Here is a 19,368-nt window from a genome sequence, read left to right on the forward strand (position 1 = left end):
TCTTACTTATGATGAAGATCCCTTGACTGCTGCTCAAGATGGGAGAGGGTTTCACTGTGTGGTGTTGCACCAGATTGCGGCAGAAGTACATGGTACACACTCTGACTTTTGTTGGATGAGCCTTGGCTTCTGCCAAACGGATCAGATCTTCTGGCCCAAGGCTCCCTAATCCATCTTGCGAGTAAGTTGCTGGCTACAATGGCTTTGTTATTGAAGACCAAAATGGATAGCGGTGTTTATGACTTTCCACCTTATTCAGAGCAAGAAATTCTAACTTCTGCAAGAAATACCATTGCACATTAAAAAGCTTTCTTTGCTTCATGCAAGCTCAATGTTGATTTCAATAAATACTTGTCTTTTGGCCTTTCTTCAGTCAGGTGTTGACCAGTGCCTGGCCCTTAAGGTACAGGTTTCAGCTGTGTTCATTTTTATTTCAGAAACCTTTTGAATCAATTATCTAGGGATTTTGAGATGTAAATCTTCCTCTACTCAAGATGGTCCTTCTCTCTGTTCTGCTCCAAGACATGCCAAGGAATTTGCCCTATATTGCCTAGAAAGCGGTCAGGGTCGCAATTTTAAAGCTACAGCCTATATTCACATTGGGCAATCATGCTATACCAGTGCTAGGTGGATCTGGAAGCTCCTTTTCAGGGCATATGCCCTTAAAGTGGATGTAAACCTGATTCATGGAATTTGAGCTGGGAACATAGATCTGCAGTATTTTATCTATTTTCAATGAGCCAAGTCTTGTAGCGCTCAACGGTTAGTCTGTTATCAGCCTGAAAACTCCTGACATATTTCTTTATCGTACATCACGGGACACAGAGCGGCATTCATTACTATATGGGTTATATGGAGTACCTTCAGGTGTAGACACTGGCAATCTCAAACAGGAAATGCCCCTCCCTATATAACCCCCTCCCATAGGAGGAGTACCTCAGTTTTTACGCCAGTGTCTTAGGTGTTAGTCATGGTTTAGCTTGCCTCCGCATCCTTGGGATTAGGTGAGCTACCGGTTCTGTCCAAAAAAGCCTCAGCGCTAAAGTGGTCAGTAACCGGACCCCAAACCCTTGGGGTATAGCCCATAATGCTTTTCTTTTTAGAGAGCTGGACCCTGGGCCCAGAACTTAGAAACCTAAAGTTTTCTGTTGCCAGGGTGCTATATGGGCCCAGGACAGTGGATCCTTCATAGGAACCCAGGGCCTGAAGGTCTAGACATCCCCACGGAGATGGGGGAAGATTGGGCCTCTTGCTTGGCAAAGTCCTGCGGCATGGAGCAGGTAAGTGAGGGGAAAACTTGCGGAACTTGGTTCTTAGCAGGTTTTTTTCTGGGGGGTCACAGGGGACATGCCTAAAGTTATGCACTGCATCTGGCAAACTAGTCACATATAAAGATAGGATGGCTCTCTATGTATTATTCCCCATAAGATGTGACCTCCCTTGTAGTGTTGGAAAAGCATTGAGTGGGGCCTGTGTTATATAAAAATATATGTGTGTGTCAGAGAGCTTTGCTTACCTGCAGGCCTCCAGGCGATGCTCCATTCAGTCTTCCTCCTCAGAGCCTGCAAGCAGGCAAAACGCTGACCTCCTCATGGTTGCAGGCTGCAGTTTGCTGGAACAGAGAGGTCCCTTCCTCCCAAAATCCCCCCCCTCCCCCTGTCGGGAGGGGCATTTCCTGTTTGAGATTGCTGGGGGGGGAAGGGCGGGTCAGTGGCTTAAAGGAAGGGGCGGCCCTTCCTTGTTTGTTCCATTCAATACTTTGGAACTGAGGAGAAAGACCAGAGCGGCAGCACGGGGCGCCGAGGACACACAGTGGCCAGAAAGGATATTGCAGTCTTCAGAGGACTGTTTTTTCAAGCCTAGAAATAGGCTGTTTCTTTCCATCTCATAGTTTTTCTTTGCAATACTACTCAGGGGGACAGAATGTTTTTTCTTTCCTGGATTTGAAACAAAAACGAAAAAAAAAAAAAAAAAAAAGTCATCTAGGGGAGAGGAAGCATTTTTTTTTTATCCCCCAAACAGGTGTTTGGACAATTAACTTTTATAGTTCCAAATACCAATAGGTAGCAGGTGTACCTCGGTATTGTACCATGGGCTATGCCGCTGTTTTCCCTACAGGGAGCCTTGGGGCCATCGGGATCTGGGGCTGGAGCTGACGCGGGTCAGTCCAACCCTAAGATGGTCACGGAGGAGGTATTACTCACCTCTTTAAAAGAGATGCAGAAAAGCATGGGAAAAATGATAGCCGCAGCTATGCGGGGCAGTAAGCGGAATAGATCTCCGTCGCCCGAGCGCGGACCCTCAGAAGAGGAGGTCCTTTCCTCAGGGGAAATTGGACGACCTCTTGGACAAGGACCAAGTAGGTTCAGGGATCGAAGACCCGGATACAGAGGAGTCTGGGGCAGTCTCCCTGAGGGAGAGCTGGTGGATTCAAGGATTGTCGGACTTGGTCCATAGGGCATTCAACTTGCCAGTACCAGATCTCCAGGTATCGACGGTTTCAGCTTTGGGCTCACTGAGGGCGCCTCAAAGCAATGCTGTGTTTCCGATCCATCCTCTATTAGAGGGAATTTTGTTCCAAGATTGGAACAAGCCAGATAAGATCTTCTTACCACCTAAAAGGTTCTCTGTCCTATATCCTATGGAAGAAAAATTTTCCAAAAGATGGGCTACTCCTGCAGTGGACGCAGCCATCTCATGTGTTAACAGACCGTTAACATGCCCTGTAGAAAACATACAGGTGTTCAAGGATCCAGTTGATAAGCGCTTGGAAGCACTACTTAAGAACTCCTTCACTACTGCAGGGGCAGTAGTACAGCCAGCTGTGGCTGCGATTGGGGTCGCTCAAGCATTATCGGATCAATTTAAGCAGATGCTTAAACTTATTCCGGCCCAGCAGGCAGAAAAATTTTCGGATGTCCCTAAGGCCATATGTTTTACGGTAGACGCAATCAAGGATTCTATCCAGCAAGCGTCACGTTTATCGTTATCCCTTATCCATATGAGAAGACTCTTATGGTTAAAAAGCTGGGAGGCTGAGCCCCCATGCAAGAAGCTCCTGGTAGGGTTCCCCTTCCATGGAGGACGACTCTTCGGAGAAGACCTAGATAAATACATTCAGACCATTTCAAACGGCAAGAGTACTCTCTTGCCAACTAAGAAGAAGGTTCAGGGACCTGCGTTTAAACGACAGTATTCCCCTGGGCAGGGGCCCTCTAATGCCAAGCAGTATCGACGGCCTCCTGCAAAAGCAAACTTCGGCTTCAACAGCAGATCACAAGGACAGGCTGTTAGAGGCAAAAGGCAGTGGTTTCGCAAACCAGCAAAACCAGCCCCCAAGCCAACCTTATGAAGGGGCGCCCCCACCCACGAAGGTGGGGGGAAGGCTGCGACTCTTTTCAGAGATTTGGGAAGCCAGCATTCCCGACGAGTGGGTACGGTCTTCCGTGGCCACAGGCTACAAATTAGATTTCCTAAGGTTTCCTCCTCCTCATTTCCAGAAGTCGAGGATTCCAAACGATCCGGAAAAGGGAGCCGCATTAAGATCGGCATTAGATCATCTACTTTCCCAGGAAGTAATAGTAGAGGTACCAGTCCTGGAACAGGGGCTGGGTTTCTACTCCAACCTATTCATCATCCCAAAATCCAATGGAGATGTCAGGCCAATTTTGGACCTAAAGATGGTAAATGCATATCTAAAGATCCGCTCATTTCGGATGGAATCCGTGCGGTCAGCAGCTGCCACACTCCAGAAGGACGACTTCATGGCGTCCATAGACATAAAGGATCAGCCACATCAAAGATATCTACGCTTCATGGTGGCTTCGCGTCACTTCCAATTCGTGGCGCTTCCCTTCGGGTTGGCTACGGCCCCCCGGGTGTTCACGAAGGTCCTAGCTCCAATCCTAGCCAAACTAAGGATCCAAGGGGTCACGATCCTAGCATACCTGGACGACCTCCTAGTCATAGATCACTCGTCTCCCGGCTTGGAGCGAGCAGTGGCCCTCACGGTCCAATACCTCGAGAGGTTCGGCTGGGTCCTAAATCGAGAAAAGTCAGCTTTCCAGCCCACAAAGCAGTTGGAATATCTCGGCATGAGATTAGACACAGAACAACAAGGAGTGTTCCTACCTCTGAGGAAGGTAAAAGCCATCAAGGAATTAATCCTACTGGTTCTAAGCAAGAAAGAACCGACTATTCGCCTATGTATGAGGTTACTAGGCAAGATGGTGGCCACATTCGAGGCGGTACCATACGCCCAGAGCCACACTCGCATCCTACAGGCAGCCATCCTGTCAGCATGGAGCAGAAGGCCACAGGCCTTGGATATCCCGTTGCCGCTCTCATCAAGAGTCCGACAAAGTCTGTGTTGGTGGTTAGACCCTCAGAATCTACTGAAGGGGAAGTCTTTCAGCCCAGTGGCTTGGAAGATAGTGACCACAGACGCCAGCCTGACGGGCTGGGGAGCAATTTTGGATGGTTGCACTCGCCAAGGTACTTGGGCAAAGCCAGAGAAGCAGTTGCCCATCAACATCTTGGAGCTCAGAGCTGCTCGACTAGCCCTCAGGGCTTGGACGTCAAAATTGCAGGGGTTCCCGGTGAGAATTCAATCAGACAATGCCACGGCCGTGGCATACATAAATCACCAAGGGGGAACCAGGAGTCAAGCCGCTCAGAGAGAGGTGAGCTTGATTCTTCTATGGGCAGAGGCTCATGTGCCCTGCATATCGGCAATATTCATTCCAGGAGTGGACAACTTTCAGGCGGACTTCTTAAGCCGCCAGACTCTATGGCCGGGGGAATGGTCTCTGCATCCACAGGTCTTTCAAGCACTCTGCCAAAGATGGGGAGTGCCGGACGTGGATATCATGGCATCGAGACTCAACAAGAAACTAGACAGGTTCATATCCCGTTCAAGGGATCCAATGGCCTGCGGAACCGATGCGTTGGTTTGCCCTTGGCATCAGTTCAAACTTCTTTATGCGTTTCCCCCGCTCCAGTTACTACCCCGCCTGCTGCGCAGGATCCGGGTGGAGCACATACCAGTCATCCTGGTAGCTCCAGCATGGCCCAGAAGAGCATGGTACTCACTAATCTTAAGGATGGTAGTGGGAGACCCGTGGACTCTTCCTCTACGGCCAGACCTGCTATCGCAAGGTCCGATCCTCCACCCTGCCTTACGGCATCTAAATTTGACGGCCTGGAAGCTGAATCCCTGATTCTCAGGGGTAGAGGTCTGTCTCAGAAAGTAATCTCTACCCTAATCAGAGCCAGGAAACCGGTCTCTAGGGTGATTTATTACAGGGTCTGGAAGGCCTATGTAGGCTGGTGTGAGTCCAAGCGATGGCTTTCTCGCAAATTTACCATCGATAGAGTATTACGTTTTCTCCAGCTAGGAGTGGATAAAGGATTGGCATTAAGCACAATCAAAGGACAGATTTCTGCTCTGTCAGTGTGGTTTCAGCGGCCGCTGGCCACCCACTCGCTGGTTAAGACCTTCCTTCAAGGGGTCTTACGTATTAGACCTCCAGTTAAATCCCCGCTTTGTCCGTGGGATTTAAATCTTGTTCTGTCAAGTTTACAGAAACAACCGTTTGAGCCGTTGGCTGATATTCCTTTGGTTCTACTGACAAGGAAGTTGGTATTTTTGGTTGCCATAGTTTCCGCAAGAAGAGTTTCGGAGCTGGCAGCCTTATCCTGTAAGGAACCATATCTTGTTTTTCATAAGGACAGGGTCGTTCTCCGCCCTCATCCTTCCTTCCTTCCGAAGGTCATATCCAGTTTTCATTTGAACCAGGATTTGGTATTACCATCCTTCTTCCCTAAACCTACTTCCAGAAAGGAAGGGTTGCTGCATACCTTGGATATTGTCAGGGCCATGAAGGCCTATCTTAAAGCTACAAAGAAGATCCGGAAGACAGATGTGCTGTTCATTCTACCGGATGGGCCCAAGAAGGGGCAGGCAGCTGCAAAGTCCACCATTTCTAGGTGGATTAAGCAATTAATCACTCAGGCCTACGGCTTGAAAGGGTTGCCTCCTCCAGTATCATTAAAGGCTCATTCTACTAGAGCCATGGGCGCCTCCTGGGCAGCACACCACCAGATCTCTATGGCTCAAGTTTGCAAGGCGGCAACCTGGTCTTCTGTCCACACGTTTACAAAATTCTACAAGTTGGACGTAAGAAGGAATACTGATACTGCCTTCGGGCAGGCAGTGCTGCAGGCTGCAGTTTGAGACCCTCGGATTCCGGGGGCTCCTCTTGTTTGAGTTAAATTTAAAAATTTTATTTTTCTCAACTAAGTTGGATTTATTATGATTTGAGTATATCTCTAAATTAAATCCTTTTGTCTTGGAGATGTTCTCCCTCCCCTCATTGTAAGCATTGCTTTGGGACATCCCATATAGTAATGAATGCCGCTCTGTGTCCCGTGATGTACGATAAAGAAAAAGAGATTTTTAATACAGCTTACCTGTAAAATCTTTTTCTTGGAGTACATCACGGGACACAGAGCTCCCACCCCTCTTTTTTGAGGACCATTTTGGGAGGCATACTGCTTGCTACAAAACTGAGGTACTCCTCCTATGGGAGGGGGTTATATAGGGAGGGGCATTTCCTGTTTGAGATTGCCAGTGTCTACACCTGAAGGTACTCCATATAACCCATATAGTAATGAATGCCGCTCTGTGTCCCGTGATGTACTCCAAGAAAAAGATTTTACAGGTAAGCTGTATTAAAAATCTCTTTTTTTTTACTTTTTAGACAAAAGCAGCCTGAATCTTTTGTCAAAGGAGGTTGCTAAAATAGATTAGAAAGCAGCTCCTATTACAAAACGGGTGAGAGTCTGTATATGATGAGGGGGTGTGTGCCTTTCTTCCAATCAGCAATTTTAGCTATATTGGCTGTATGCCCATACATCACACTCTGTGTTAACCAGAAAGAGAAAATCTCCTTGCAAAATCTGAACTTTCTAAACAGTATATATGCGAACACAGATATACATATAAAACCTATGTAGGGAGATTTGGTTAATCTGTGTATCATTTGAGGCTGTTCACTTCACTGGGTGTATGGAGGGTTTACATCCACTTTAAGGAAAGGGTCCCTTTTTTTCCCCTAATGAGTTGTTTGCACCAGGGCTGTCTGGCTCCCCAGGTTTGCAAGGCTGTCGCCTGGTCCTCTTAACACTTTCCCAAGTTCCAGTAGTTGGATGTTTTGGCATCAGCTGATGCATGCTGTTTAACTTTGGCTTTCTTGCATGCTGGTTGGCAGTTCCGTTTACCATGATGTTGCCCAACCCTCATTTTATTGCTTGGAGTACATACCATAGTATGTGAATACAAATCCTGTGTCCTGTATGCTTTAAGATGATAGGAATTTTAACTTGTAACCTGTAAATTCCTTATCTCGGAATACAGTATAGGCTTACAGGTCCTTATGTTTTTGATTTACGCTTTTTTTGCTAAGAAACTGCAATATCAGACCAGGCAGATTTATATGCTACTCTGAGCAGCCCTAGTAAATTTTTGTTTGCCAGTGTCCAAATACCTGAAGGTAGCTAAATATAACCTATGGTCTATGAATAAAAGTCCTGTACTGTACAATATTTTTTTGTTGTGGGTAGCGTAGGAAAGACTTATCCCGATCTATTTTTTTGTCTTTGTCCCAGTATGGAGATATTTTTTCACTTCCTGTTCTGCAGACATTGCGAGAAGTAAGAGAAAAACTCTTAAAAATTAGCGTGGTTATAAAGGCTGAAGGTTTTTTTTTTTCTCTTTACCCTAATGCATTCTCTGCTTTAAGGTAAAAACCTTATATTGTTGGCTCCCTCTAGCCCCCCAAATACTTGAGCCCAATCTCGATCCAGCGCTGTGCCCGAGAGCAGCAACTCTCCCTCACTGGATTTGGTGAGCGCAGCGGTAACCGTTGGCTTCTGCTGCTGTCAATTTCAGTGATGAGGAAGCTGAGGGTAGGGCAATAAACACACAAGGCATGGCTCGGGATCCAGCAGGCAAATGTCAACATAGGAGGCGGCTTCCTATGGTGTACACAGTAGGGGAAGCCCAGAGTGCTGGCGGGGGACCCATTGCACACTGCAGGTAAGCATGACATTTTCACAATCGCTTTAAGGGTTTCCCCTTTTCTGTGTCGGTGACAATAAACAAAAAGATGAATCTCCCCAGCAGGGACAAAGACCACAGTAGAAATTATGAGGGTCTAACACCTACTAACCAAAAATACTTAAACGTTATACATTAGGGTTCCCTTTGTTTTGAGTGGTTATTGGTGTTTGTGTAATATTCCTATTTTGCTTTTGATTTACTGCATCTGTCTTGATGGTTCTACCAAATATCTCATCTTAAATATGGTGCTTTTAAAGATATGGACAGTTATAAGCAATAAAAGATATTGGTCTTTTTTTCCGGTTTCTCATTCTTTACTTTCCATCTTATTCTGTCTTGCCTATTTTGGGTTCAGTTTGATTTCATTGCCCCTTTCATGCCAGTGGTGGAGTCAGCACATCCTACTTCATGGAGACAGGGCTTGCGCAAAACTGGCATAGTCCTTGTGCCAAATAAAGGTGACAAGTCTATGGTGAGGAATAGTGTGCGCACTTCTGTGGTTCCAGGTTGCAAAATATATATAATCAGATTTACCTCACTGTGCATGGTTTTGACTTTTAACTATTTTAATCTATTTGGTGATAAGTGCTGTACATAATGACTTATCTAACATTAAAAGTGGTAAATTTGTTCCAACAGTGGGGGTTTCTATTTTTTTCATTAACAAGTTTTCCTGTGTGTTTAGATTTTGTTTCCAGTGATGTTTTAACACAATTTAGATTCACACTTGGGTTTTTAAATCATAAACCTCCTATGCCAAAAATTATTCTGTTGTATAGGTCTGAATTAAGTGACCATCAAAGAACCTGCAGCAAATGATCAAATGCCTTTGCAAATCTAGTTGATTGCTTTGGTGCTGGGTTCCATTAGAATGAGGCTAAGCAGCAAAATCAAATCTTTACTATTCTGTTTTTGCAGTTCCCCACTCCTGCCACCAAAATATCACCTAAAGAGGAAGAAAGGAAAGATGAGTCTCCAGCTTCATGGCGCTTAGGACTTCGTAAAACAGGAAGTTATGGTGCTTTGTCTGAGATTACTGCATCCAAAGAAGCTCAAAAAGAGAGAGACTTTACTGGTGTCATGCGTTCTGCCTCCAGTCCAAGACTTTCTTCTACACTAGACAATAAGGAAAAGGTATTTTTGCTGTTTGAAAGACTTGCAAAGTACATGCAAACTTTTTCTTAAGGAAAGCTTCAAATAGACCTTTTTATTTCTAAATTGAAAGCATCCCTCCAGGCATTAAATATACACACATCCTTATAAATGAAGCTGTGGGGATCCAAACATGGGACTCGATTGACGTTTGCTTCTCCAGTTATGGAGCCGTTGATTAACCCAACATTTTGCTTTGGTTTTCAGGAGAAAGATGGTAGAGGGGCAAGGCTTGCGTACGTAGCTCCAACAATACCTAGGCGCCTTGCAAGTACTTCTGACATAGAAGAAAAGGAAAATAGGTAATGTATGCTATTGATTGAGAGAACTAAAAGCCTATGTTAGGGCAAAATAGAATATACAATGCAAACATCTTTCCAGTACAGTGGAACCTCGAATTACGAGCATAATTTGTTCCAGGAGAATGCTCGTAATCCAACGTACTCGCATATCAAAGCGAGTTTCTCCATTGAAGTCAATGGAAACAAAAATTATTTGTTCCGCATTAACTTCAATGGCATGCAATACCGCATGCGACCGGAGGAGGGCGCTGGAGAGCCTCGGAAACTGCCTGAAAGGCCCGAAGGACACCTCGGAAAGACTTGGTTCCCAAGGTCAGCCAAGCTGTCCTCGGGCCTTTCTGTGCATTTACGAACGGCTGCGATCTGCGCGGTTTGGCGCCCACCACCTCAGACCAAACACTGTATTGCACACCGCTTTGGCCTGAATCGCATTGGTTTTGCGAGACAACACTTGCAAACCGAGTTACGATTTTTAAAAATACAGTGCTCGTATTGTGAACCGCTCATTAACCGCGTTACTCACAATCCGATGTTCCAACGTATATCATCCACATTTCTTTTAAGATTATGAAAAGCTCAACATGTACAGAAAATACCTATTCTGCCAGATATCCAGTGTGTTTATAACTTTGGTTAAAACACAGTGCTTGTTGCACTGAAACCCCAATCAGCATTGCCATAGATGCCTGCTTATCTGCAGCACTTTTGTCTGGCCCTTTCCACATGCGTGGTTTTGATTTATTTTTCTCCTCCGCAAAACAGTACTGCTGCCTTGAGTTCCAAGGGTAGACCCACATTGCTGTGTATGAAAAATGGCTCTTGGTAAATGTATTTCCAGGGGTGTGCCCACATCAGTAGGAACAGACTTCAGGTTAACTACTTGCTGACCAGCTGCCGTTTAACAGGTCGGCTCTGCTGCACGAGATCATGTAGCTATACGTCATCTCGCTATGCAGCCAATAGGGGCGCGTGCGATCGCTTGTTAGAGCGAGAACCGAGAGCTGTGTGTGTAAACGCACAGCTCCCGGTCCTGTCGGGGAGAAATGACTATTCGCTGACCATGACACCCTCTGCCTGGAGTTTGCATGTTCTCCCTGTCTGTTTGGGTTTCCTCCGGGTACTCTGGTTTCCTCCCACACGCCAAAGACATATGTGCCTAGACGCGCTCCTATGGGAGCGCATTCGGCATGGTACAAATCCTACATCAAATCAGACCGCACGCTGTGGGGACAGCCCATATAGTTTACTTCGGGCACTGTATCCTGCATGGTGGTTTACCTTGTCACCTGGTGCAACATGTTAGCAGCAGGGTGTTATACAGTTCCAGGAATTTGGTCCATCACTGTGGAACCCTGTCCCTGAAGATCCATTTAGAGGTATGCCCACTAATGACGGTGAAGCTTAAACTTTATATTCAGTCCATCGCCTCACACAGGGTTACTGTAAAAATGGGGCTATGTTTAAAATATACTTCACAGTGCAAATTTTGCGCTAAAATTTAAACCACAGAGCTTGGTCTCGGGTGGGTGACAAGATGCAACACCACTGGTAGCACACTTAACGCCATCAGGTCTAGAGCCCTTATAAAGTTTGTGTGCGTCCTCCCACCCTTTCGCCACAAGGGTTAGTTAAAGCTGTTCTACATCTGGGTTACTGCATTCTCCTTCCAGATACACCTGGCCTGTTTCCAGCACTCCATTCCGTGAGTACCCTTTAATGGAATACTCACATGTAGCTATGGCAAAAGACCAGGCAAAAGGGAGTCCATTGAAAATCTTAGGTGATCATTCGTTTTGCCAAGGGCCGCACAACACTCAACCTCTGTAATGATGCGTCCCTTGCAGTTGAGCAGGACCTGGTTCTAACAACTATCTGCATCAGTTTCTAGCTCTATTTAACCACTTAAGACCCGGACCTTTAGGCAGCTCAGTTTAGGCCGATACGTATTCTACCTATTTTTGGTAAAAAAAAATTGCAATAAGCGTTTATCGGTTGGTTTGCGCAAAATTTATAGCGTTTACAAAATAGGGGATAGTTTTATTGCATTTATTTTTTTATTTTATTTTTTACTACTAATGGCGGCGATCAGCGATATTTTTTTTTTTTTTTTTTTTTTCGTGACTGCGACATTATGGCGGACACTTCGGCCAATTTTGACACATTTTTGGGACCATTGTCATTTTCACAGCAAAAAATGCATTTAAAATGCATTGTTTAGGTTCAATAAAAGTTTTATTAGAAATTTTTTGACAGAAATCAAAGAAAACGGGCACCGGTCACCCCACATTGGGCGGGCCGGACTACCCCGAAGTAGACAGACACTTTCCACAATATTAAATATAACATAACATGAATCCCCTCGCAAGACCTGAGAGACATTTACACATACAGCCCTGTCGAGTATTCCTATGTATACCGCTGTTACCTACCCCCGCCCGGGCGCCCCACTGGGAACCTGCTGCGCCCTAGGCCAGGAGAAAGCAATAGGATAACTTATACACGTCAGGGGTACTATCCTATGGAAGGTAGCGGGAGGACCATGTCTCCAAGTCTGCAAGGTGAAAGCCAAGGGGGCTAAACTAAAACAACACGAAAATAAACAATAACCTTGGCCCGACCTAGCATGTTGGTGAAAGGCCGAGTGATTAACAAGAAAGGTAACTGTGAAAATGACAATTGCAGTTTGGGAGTTAACCACAAGGGGGCGCTGAAAGGGTTATGTATGACCTAATATGTGTTTCTAACTGTAAGGGGGTGTGGCTGTAGGTGTGACATCGATTGTGTATCCCTATAAAAGGGTTCACAAATGACGCTGCCACAGTGAAGAACGGGGAGAGCTCCCCGTTTTTCAGCTCCGGGGACCGATCGCAGGACTCCAGCGGCGATCGGGTCCCGCAGCTTCGGACCGGGTCGCGGGCGCGCGCACGTGACCCATGACTGGGCACTAGCACAGGACGTACCTGTACGCGCATTTGCCATTCTGCCGACGTAAATGTGCAGGAGGCGGTCCTTAAGTGGTTAAGGCACACAGCATGGTGCTTACCCGACAAACAGAATTGTGTGCATTTGTCATAATTCCATGGACGTATTGCAGCTTTGTTCATTTTTGTCCAGGGCTCAAGTACCCAATCTCCAATTTCTCAACCAGATCTGGATATGCCAGTCCTAGGTTAAACATAGAATGAGAAGGCATTATATTGGCGAAGGCTGCAGAAGATTTTTCTACCCCAGATTGTCACTGTATTGAGGAGGTAGCATCAGGCAAACATGCTGGCTAATGATAGAAAGAAATGACCTCTGTCCGCAAGATGCATGGCAGCCCGACGCTCCTCCGTTTCGCCATGCGTCTTTTCTGTACAAAGAGACCCACTAAACACTGCAAAACATTCCCTGCTTACTGACATGTAGAATCTGCAGTCTGACATTGGGGTCACACCACACCAGAAAGGTTTTGCATTTCTTCAAAAGTCCTTGCTGGTCACTATCCAGTGGAAAAAGTTTGCAGAACTGTGGGCTATTCCTGTGGTTAATTCTGCTGTTATAAACAAATATCTTGCTGTACTTATTGAAGATCATTTTTAAAGATTTTGCAGACAAAGCTTAAAGGGATTGTAAAGGTACATCCCCCCCCTAAATGGCTTCCTTTACTATAGTGCAGTCCTCCTTCACTTACCTCATCCTTCGATTTTGCTTTTAAATGTCCTTATTTCTTCTGAGAAATCCTCACTTCCTGTTCTTCTGTCTGTAACTCCACACAGTAATGCAAGGCTTTCTCCCTGGGGTGGAGAAAGCCTCTTGAGGGGGTGAGCAGGAGTGTCAGGATGCCCACTAACACACAGCTCCTTTCTCTATCTGCAAAGTAGAGTGTGTCCTGCTCGCCCCCTCAAGAGGCTTTCTCCACCCCAGGGAGAAAGCCTTGCATTACTGTGTGGAGTTTCAGACAGAAGAACAGGAAGTGAGGATTTCTCAGAAGGAATAAGGACATTTAAAAGCAAAATGGAAGGATGAGGTAACTGGAGGACTGCATTAAGGTAAAGGAAGCTATTTAGGGGGAAAAAATTTAAGACGCTCCTTAAAGCGGACCTTCAGTCATTTTTTAAACTTTCCGGCTCTTGAATCTTCTGCCTTTGTTTTAACTTTGGCTAGTAAAACATTTTTTTTCCCCTGCCAGTAAATACCTTATACAGCCCACTTCATGTTTGGTGATTAGTTTAGGCTTATGATCTTGTGCACAGCTCTCTCTCACTCTTGTGAAAGTTTGCCAGGATGGGAGGGAGGATGAGTCCTAAAAGGACCAATGAACTACAGGGCTGCAGAGCTGGAGGTGTGACTTTGTATAAATCCAGGAAGTGAACAGACAAGAGCTCCAGCTGCCCACAGTTAAAATAGTTGCAGCCAGACTCTGAAGAGGGATATTTCTGCAGCTTATTTGGCAATTGCAGAATCACAATATATATAAAATCTAAGGTGACTTGTGAAGACTGCATGGAAATCGGGTGACTTGTGGTCCCCACTCACCAGCTACCACAACCCCTGCAGGGGTAAATGGCATGTAGCGCAAAAGGAAGCTTGAATCCTGGTGTATCTTCCCGGCCGATTGCCTACAGTCTTCCCACTGAGATATCCTTAATGCAGCTGAGATGTGGATCCACTCCAATATAGCCTCTGGCTCTGTCCCCCATCTCCTCCTCCTGGGTCCACCTGCTCCAGTGTTGGTTCTCTCTCTCCCAGCCTGGTGCCCAGTCAGTACCATAAAGCTGATATCCCACTCGATGTTCTCAGTTATCGCTTCACCTGCCTGAATCCAGACCAGACCAAGTGAATTTCATAGTGACTTTTATATAGGTGTTCTCATCACAGACAGATGTTGGTTGTCACTTTTAATTTCATATCCCCATGCAGGTTGGAGTTATGCATGAGGACATATAGCACTCATATCACAATCTCACGTAGTGTTAATTCATATACCATTTGTAACCAGTAGGTAGCGCCATCCACCCCAACTTTGTTTTACTATTCCTAGAATCCCTGTGTGGGAGCTCTATTAGGGGAGGCTGCAACCAGCATCTGTTCTAAGCGCGGTACTTTCTATCCTTCAGATAAAATATGCAAAGTGGTTGGAGGGAAGCTTCAGAATGGAAAATGTTTTTATTGCAAATTATGTGAGCAGACTGCAGTTCCTCTTTAAGACTTTGCCCTTACAGGCCTACCCCTGCAACCAGTCCTTGCTGTGTAGCGTAGGCAATCCGCGCTACCCCCAACAAAACAAAGTGCACATGTGCAAAAAAATAAAATAATAAATAAAAAGCTGATAAATAATTTGATCAAATATGCGAAGGTGCTGCACCTGACTTAAGAAAGCCTAAATATTGGGCTTGCGAAATATGTAAGAAAAATAAAAGTAAGTGCGCAACCAAAATGAAACAATAAATTGTTGTGCAAGTGTCCTTATTCCAATGACGGAATATACGTGTTACAAATTAATGAGTGTCCTTGTGGTATCACACCGATGCGGAGGCTTTATCCTCTGTCTATTAGCAAGGTGGATGCAGGTAACTTCAACACAATTCCACGGACAAGTGTAGTAAATGGCCGCTTACCAGATCCAACGGATCCCCGAGGGGATCAAAAGGGCTCTGCACATAGATGTCCTCAGCTGTCTCCAAGTAATCCCTCCTGGTCCGCTCCTCTGCTGAAAATCCAGAGACAGTGCTTCTACTTTCTCAGAGAGTGGGATCAGCCTCGGGAGATGGTATGGGAACGTGTGGATAGAGAGGAAAAAAAGTGCTTTAAGATCTATTCACATGTACAGACCCTTATGGTTTGAAGCTTGGACAGCTGAAGTTAGAGCAAAAACGCCTCACACGTATCAGAGGTCACCAGAGTAAAGGTTTTATTTCCCTAAAGTAAGGTTCCAAAATCCCTTCCTCAGGAGCCCCTAGCACCTCACAACTCGCATCCACAAAGCTTTCTAATGTCCAACCGCCTGAAGGTAATTGCCCATAACCCATGGCTTATGAATGTTTTGCCCGTGTCTTGTACTGTACTCCAAGATATAGAATTTACATGTCCAAAAAATTTTTTTTTTTTGCAAAAATTAATCGTGCAAGTAAAATTTAAATATCAAACAAAATTTCACTTGCACGATTCATTTTTGCAAAAAAATCCATTTTGGACTTGTAAATTCTATGTCTTGGAGTACATGGGTTATGGGCACTTGCCTTCAGGTGGTTGAACAATGTTTCCTCAATTCTTTATACGTCAAATCAAATATTATGCTTTCAAGCAATACGGGTTAAATGTAGTGTTTGGGTAGGTGATATGCCTAATTCTAAACACATCAACTAGAACATTCAAAAACCCTTCAAAATTGTTTTGTAAAAATGTGTTAAATTTCAATACAACTGACGTTTGGGTTATATATGCAACTGCCTTCAGGAAATGGACTCTGGCATATTGTAAAAAGAGATTTAAATGCCCACTCACTATAACCCCCACACCTAATGAGTAAGCAGTTCTTAGGGCCTGTGTCCTGCATTGGACTTCAAGAAAATAGATTTTACAGTGAAAACACTGATCTAGTTTTATCATCTATTTGAGAGACACATGTGTATTGGTAACTGATGGACATATAGGATGTTGAAATGCAATCCAACTGAGTGGGCACAGCCATTGCGTGATCCAGCTGATGTGCAATCCTTCCTAGACTAGTACAGAAAGGTATTTCTCTTCCGTTCATGGACGGACACAGCATCCTTTGACAGTAGGGTTATGCACCTTCCTTCCAGGAGAGTTTAGGCAGAATTTACAGCACTTAAAGCGTTAACAACCTTTCCTTAGTGCAGCTCCTCCCAGGGGGCGTGGCTCCTCAGGAATAACCCACACCCTGCTCTAGCAGCCTCAGTTTTTTTCTGTCTAACGACAGGAGAGGTCAGGCACTCTGGAGTCCCTGTACTCTGGAGATTTTTTTCTTGCGATTTTCTCGCTTTTTATTTTGTTCCTGCATTTTTAAATCCTGTGATTCTTCTATCAACAGCTGACTGGGTGACAGGCTGGGTCTTAGACTCTTGTAGTCCCCCCATGTTCGGCCATCGAGCATGTGCCGGCCCTCAGCTCAGCTCTGGGTCGTCTACGACAGGCCCCATTGCTCCAGGGGCGGCCGGGGAACATCTTGTTCTAGGGCACACATATGACCGGCCTTTATGGCTTTGTCACAGTGTGTCTGGCCGACAGCCATGCCGTTCTATGCGGACGTTGGTTCTGTCCGGGATACCTCCAGCCGGTGGTCGCAGGATGGGTAAGTAGTGGCCCCTTGCTCAGGTAAGGTGGTATGGCTGGAACTTTCCCCTGGGGGGTCGACTGAGGGTTTACCCTGCTTTTCTCTCTCCCTCTTTTCCTCTCCCTCCTTCCCCGTTTCTGGGTGACGGCTGTGAGGTGGGGGGCCCGCTTGTGGGGCTCAGTCTGACCTGGGGGCTGCAACTGCTGTGGGTGCTGTTTTGGTATTATGCCTCTGTGCTGCCATGTGTTCGGGGGGGGGGGTCCCGTGGGCCTATGTATTTGCCGTGTGTCACTGGGGCTTTGCTGTGCATTTATTTTTGAAAAAAACGCAGTTTTCGGGCGACATTTTGCCGTTGACAGCGTTATATGGCGCAGTAGTAATTACGGCGGCCATTTTCTCGGAGTCCGCAGGCTGTTTTTTTTTTTGCAAGTCGGCGGCCATCTTGGTACAGCTCTTGTGCCTACGATGACGGCACTGTTGGCTCCTGCACACTTTCCTATGGATGGCGCAGCACAGGCAGCATTTTTTACTCTTGGCAGCGGCGGTCTGGTCAGACGGTGAGTCCTCCGGGGGGAAGCGGGGGGTTCCCTGCTCTCTGTGACGGCTGGGGGGATGTCCTGTGGAGCCTGGCAGTACTAGGGTGGCTGTTGCAGTGATTCTCACTGACATGCTGGATGTTAACCCTTAGTTTCCCTATTCCTGTGGCTTCCAGAGATGCTGTGCTGGTAGTCCCTGAGGCGTTTGGGTCAGCATGGAAGTGTTGGTGGAATATGGGGGGTTACAAAGCGTCCGCCCCCCCCCCCCCCCCGCCTTTTTCTGGGATGTTTTTTCTGACAGGGAATCAGGCCTCGCTGAGGCGTTCGGCTCTGGTTCCGTGAGGACGGACTGTGAGGATGGCCCTGTTTCAGGGTCAGGACATGATTGTTGGGGCTCTTGATGCTGCGGGTTACTCAAGCTATTGAGGATTTGGCGGAGGCATCAGAGGTGTCCCCTTTGGGTTCAGTAAGCCGCCCCGCACCGCAATAAGTGTTTTCCTTGTGTTCCATGTTGGAAAATGTTGTGCAGGCAATGGGATCGGTCGCAGGTAGTTTTTGGGGTACAAGATGCTTTGCGGTCCGTTTCCCCTTTTTGAGGAGGATTCCTGTAACAGGGTGTCTCCTCCTCCCCCCCCCCCCCCCCCTTTGTCCAGGCTGGGTAGCTTGTTTTGGAACAAGGCTGCCACATTACCTGTGGAAGGGGCTCCCGCTTTTAGGGACCCCATAGATAGGGGAGCTCTGGCTGTGGTCGCTCCATTTTCACAGCGGGGGGGGGGCTGGTGGTGAGACCGGTTTTGGCCGGGTCTTTGGTGTCGCAGACATTTACCGGACAGGCTGTGTCCCTGGTGCGGGAGCTATAGGCGCAGAATGCTTCTGAGACCTGCGTGGACATGACTGACCAGTTGGTACAAGGTCTGATATTTGTCTGTGTGTCGGCCCTGGATATGCTCCCCTTGCTCTCCAGGGCCTCCGCCTACACGGTGATACTGCCCTGCCTTGTATGGCTACAGGTTGGTCTGCGGATGGTCCTCTCAGTAGTCCCTGGTGGAATTACCCTGTGAGGGTGACCTGCTTTTTGGGGTGTCCCTGAATGTCATCATTAAAGATGCCACGGGCGGTGTGAGCACTCTGCTCCAGCAATCTGGGAAGGGTAAGGTGCCTCACTGTAGGCAGGGGTCCTCATTTACTATCCTCAAGCGATTTTGCTTTCGCCCATCAAGTGCGGCAGGAAAACATTTTCAGGGGGCTAAGACGTCCACTGAAGGACACAGGTGCCCCTGGTACCGCAAGCCCAACGAGCCTGCGGACAAGCCTGCTTCCGCATGGTTTGCCCCCGCTCACATCTTGGGTGGGGGGGCCGGATTCGCGGCTCGGTAGAGGTCTCTTCTTTCCGACCCTTGGGTCAGCGAAGCCGTTTCTTCGGGGTACAAGATTGAGTTTCTCTCTTGTCCACCAAACAGATTTTTTCCTCCAACCTCCGGTTTCTTCTGGATCGCCTGAAGGATCTGTCAGGTGCTGTCCAGGATCTTCTGGTCAGGGGAGTGATTGTGCCAGTTCCCTCGATGGAACGGTTTCAGGGGTTTTACTCCAATCTGTTTGTAGTCCCCAAGAAGAAAGGGGTCTGTCCAATTCTGGACCTAAAGGCCCTCAATTGTTTTGTCAAGGTGCAAAAATTGAGGATGTTGTCGATTCGCTCGGTGATAGCAGTGCTCCATCAGGGGGACTTTCTGACATCCTTGGATATCAGACGCGTACCTACATGTTCCCATATGCACGATACGCCAGAAATTTCTGCGCTTTGCTGTCGGGGAGGACCATTTCCAATTTGTGGCCCTCCCGTTTGGCTTGGCATCGGCACCACGGGTTTTCACCAAGGTGCTCGCCCCGATACTAGCCCTGCTGTGACAGCGAGGGTTCGCTATCGTGAGATATCTGGACGACCTTCTCCTGCAAGCTTCTTCAGGCTCGGAATTAGAA

General features: G+C 46.8%; 1 protein-coding gene across 3 annotated transcripts in view; it reads left to right on the forward strand.

The window, feature by feature from the left end:
• PPP1R12A (protein phosphatase 1 regulatory subunit 12A) overlaps positions 1-19,368 on the forward strand; it is a 184,489-nt gene that overhangs the window by 112,236 nt on the left and 52,885 nt on the right. For all 3 annotated transcript variants that reach the window (XR_005747912.1, XR_005747913.1, XM_040343930.1), the window contains exons 10-11: positions 9,041-9,256; positions 9,482-9,576. Coding sequence is in view for 1 of the 3 variants with exons in the window: in XM_040343930.1 (XP_040199864.1) it covers positions 9,041-9,256; positions 9,482-9,576 (311 nt within the window). In the remaining 2 variants the exon portion in view is untranslated. The remainder of the gene's footprint in view (positions 1-9,040; positions 9,257-9,481; positions 9,577-19,368) is intronic.

The sequence above is a fragment of the Rana temporaria genome, chromosome 3 (genome assembly GCF_905171775.1).
Source record: "Rana temporaria chromosome 3, aRanTem1.1, whole genome shotgun sequence".
NCBI classification, from domain to species: Eukaryota; Metazoa; Chordata; class Amphibia; order Anura; family Ranidae; genus Rana; species Rana temporaria.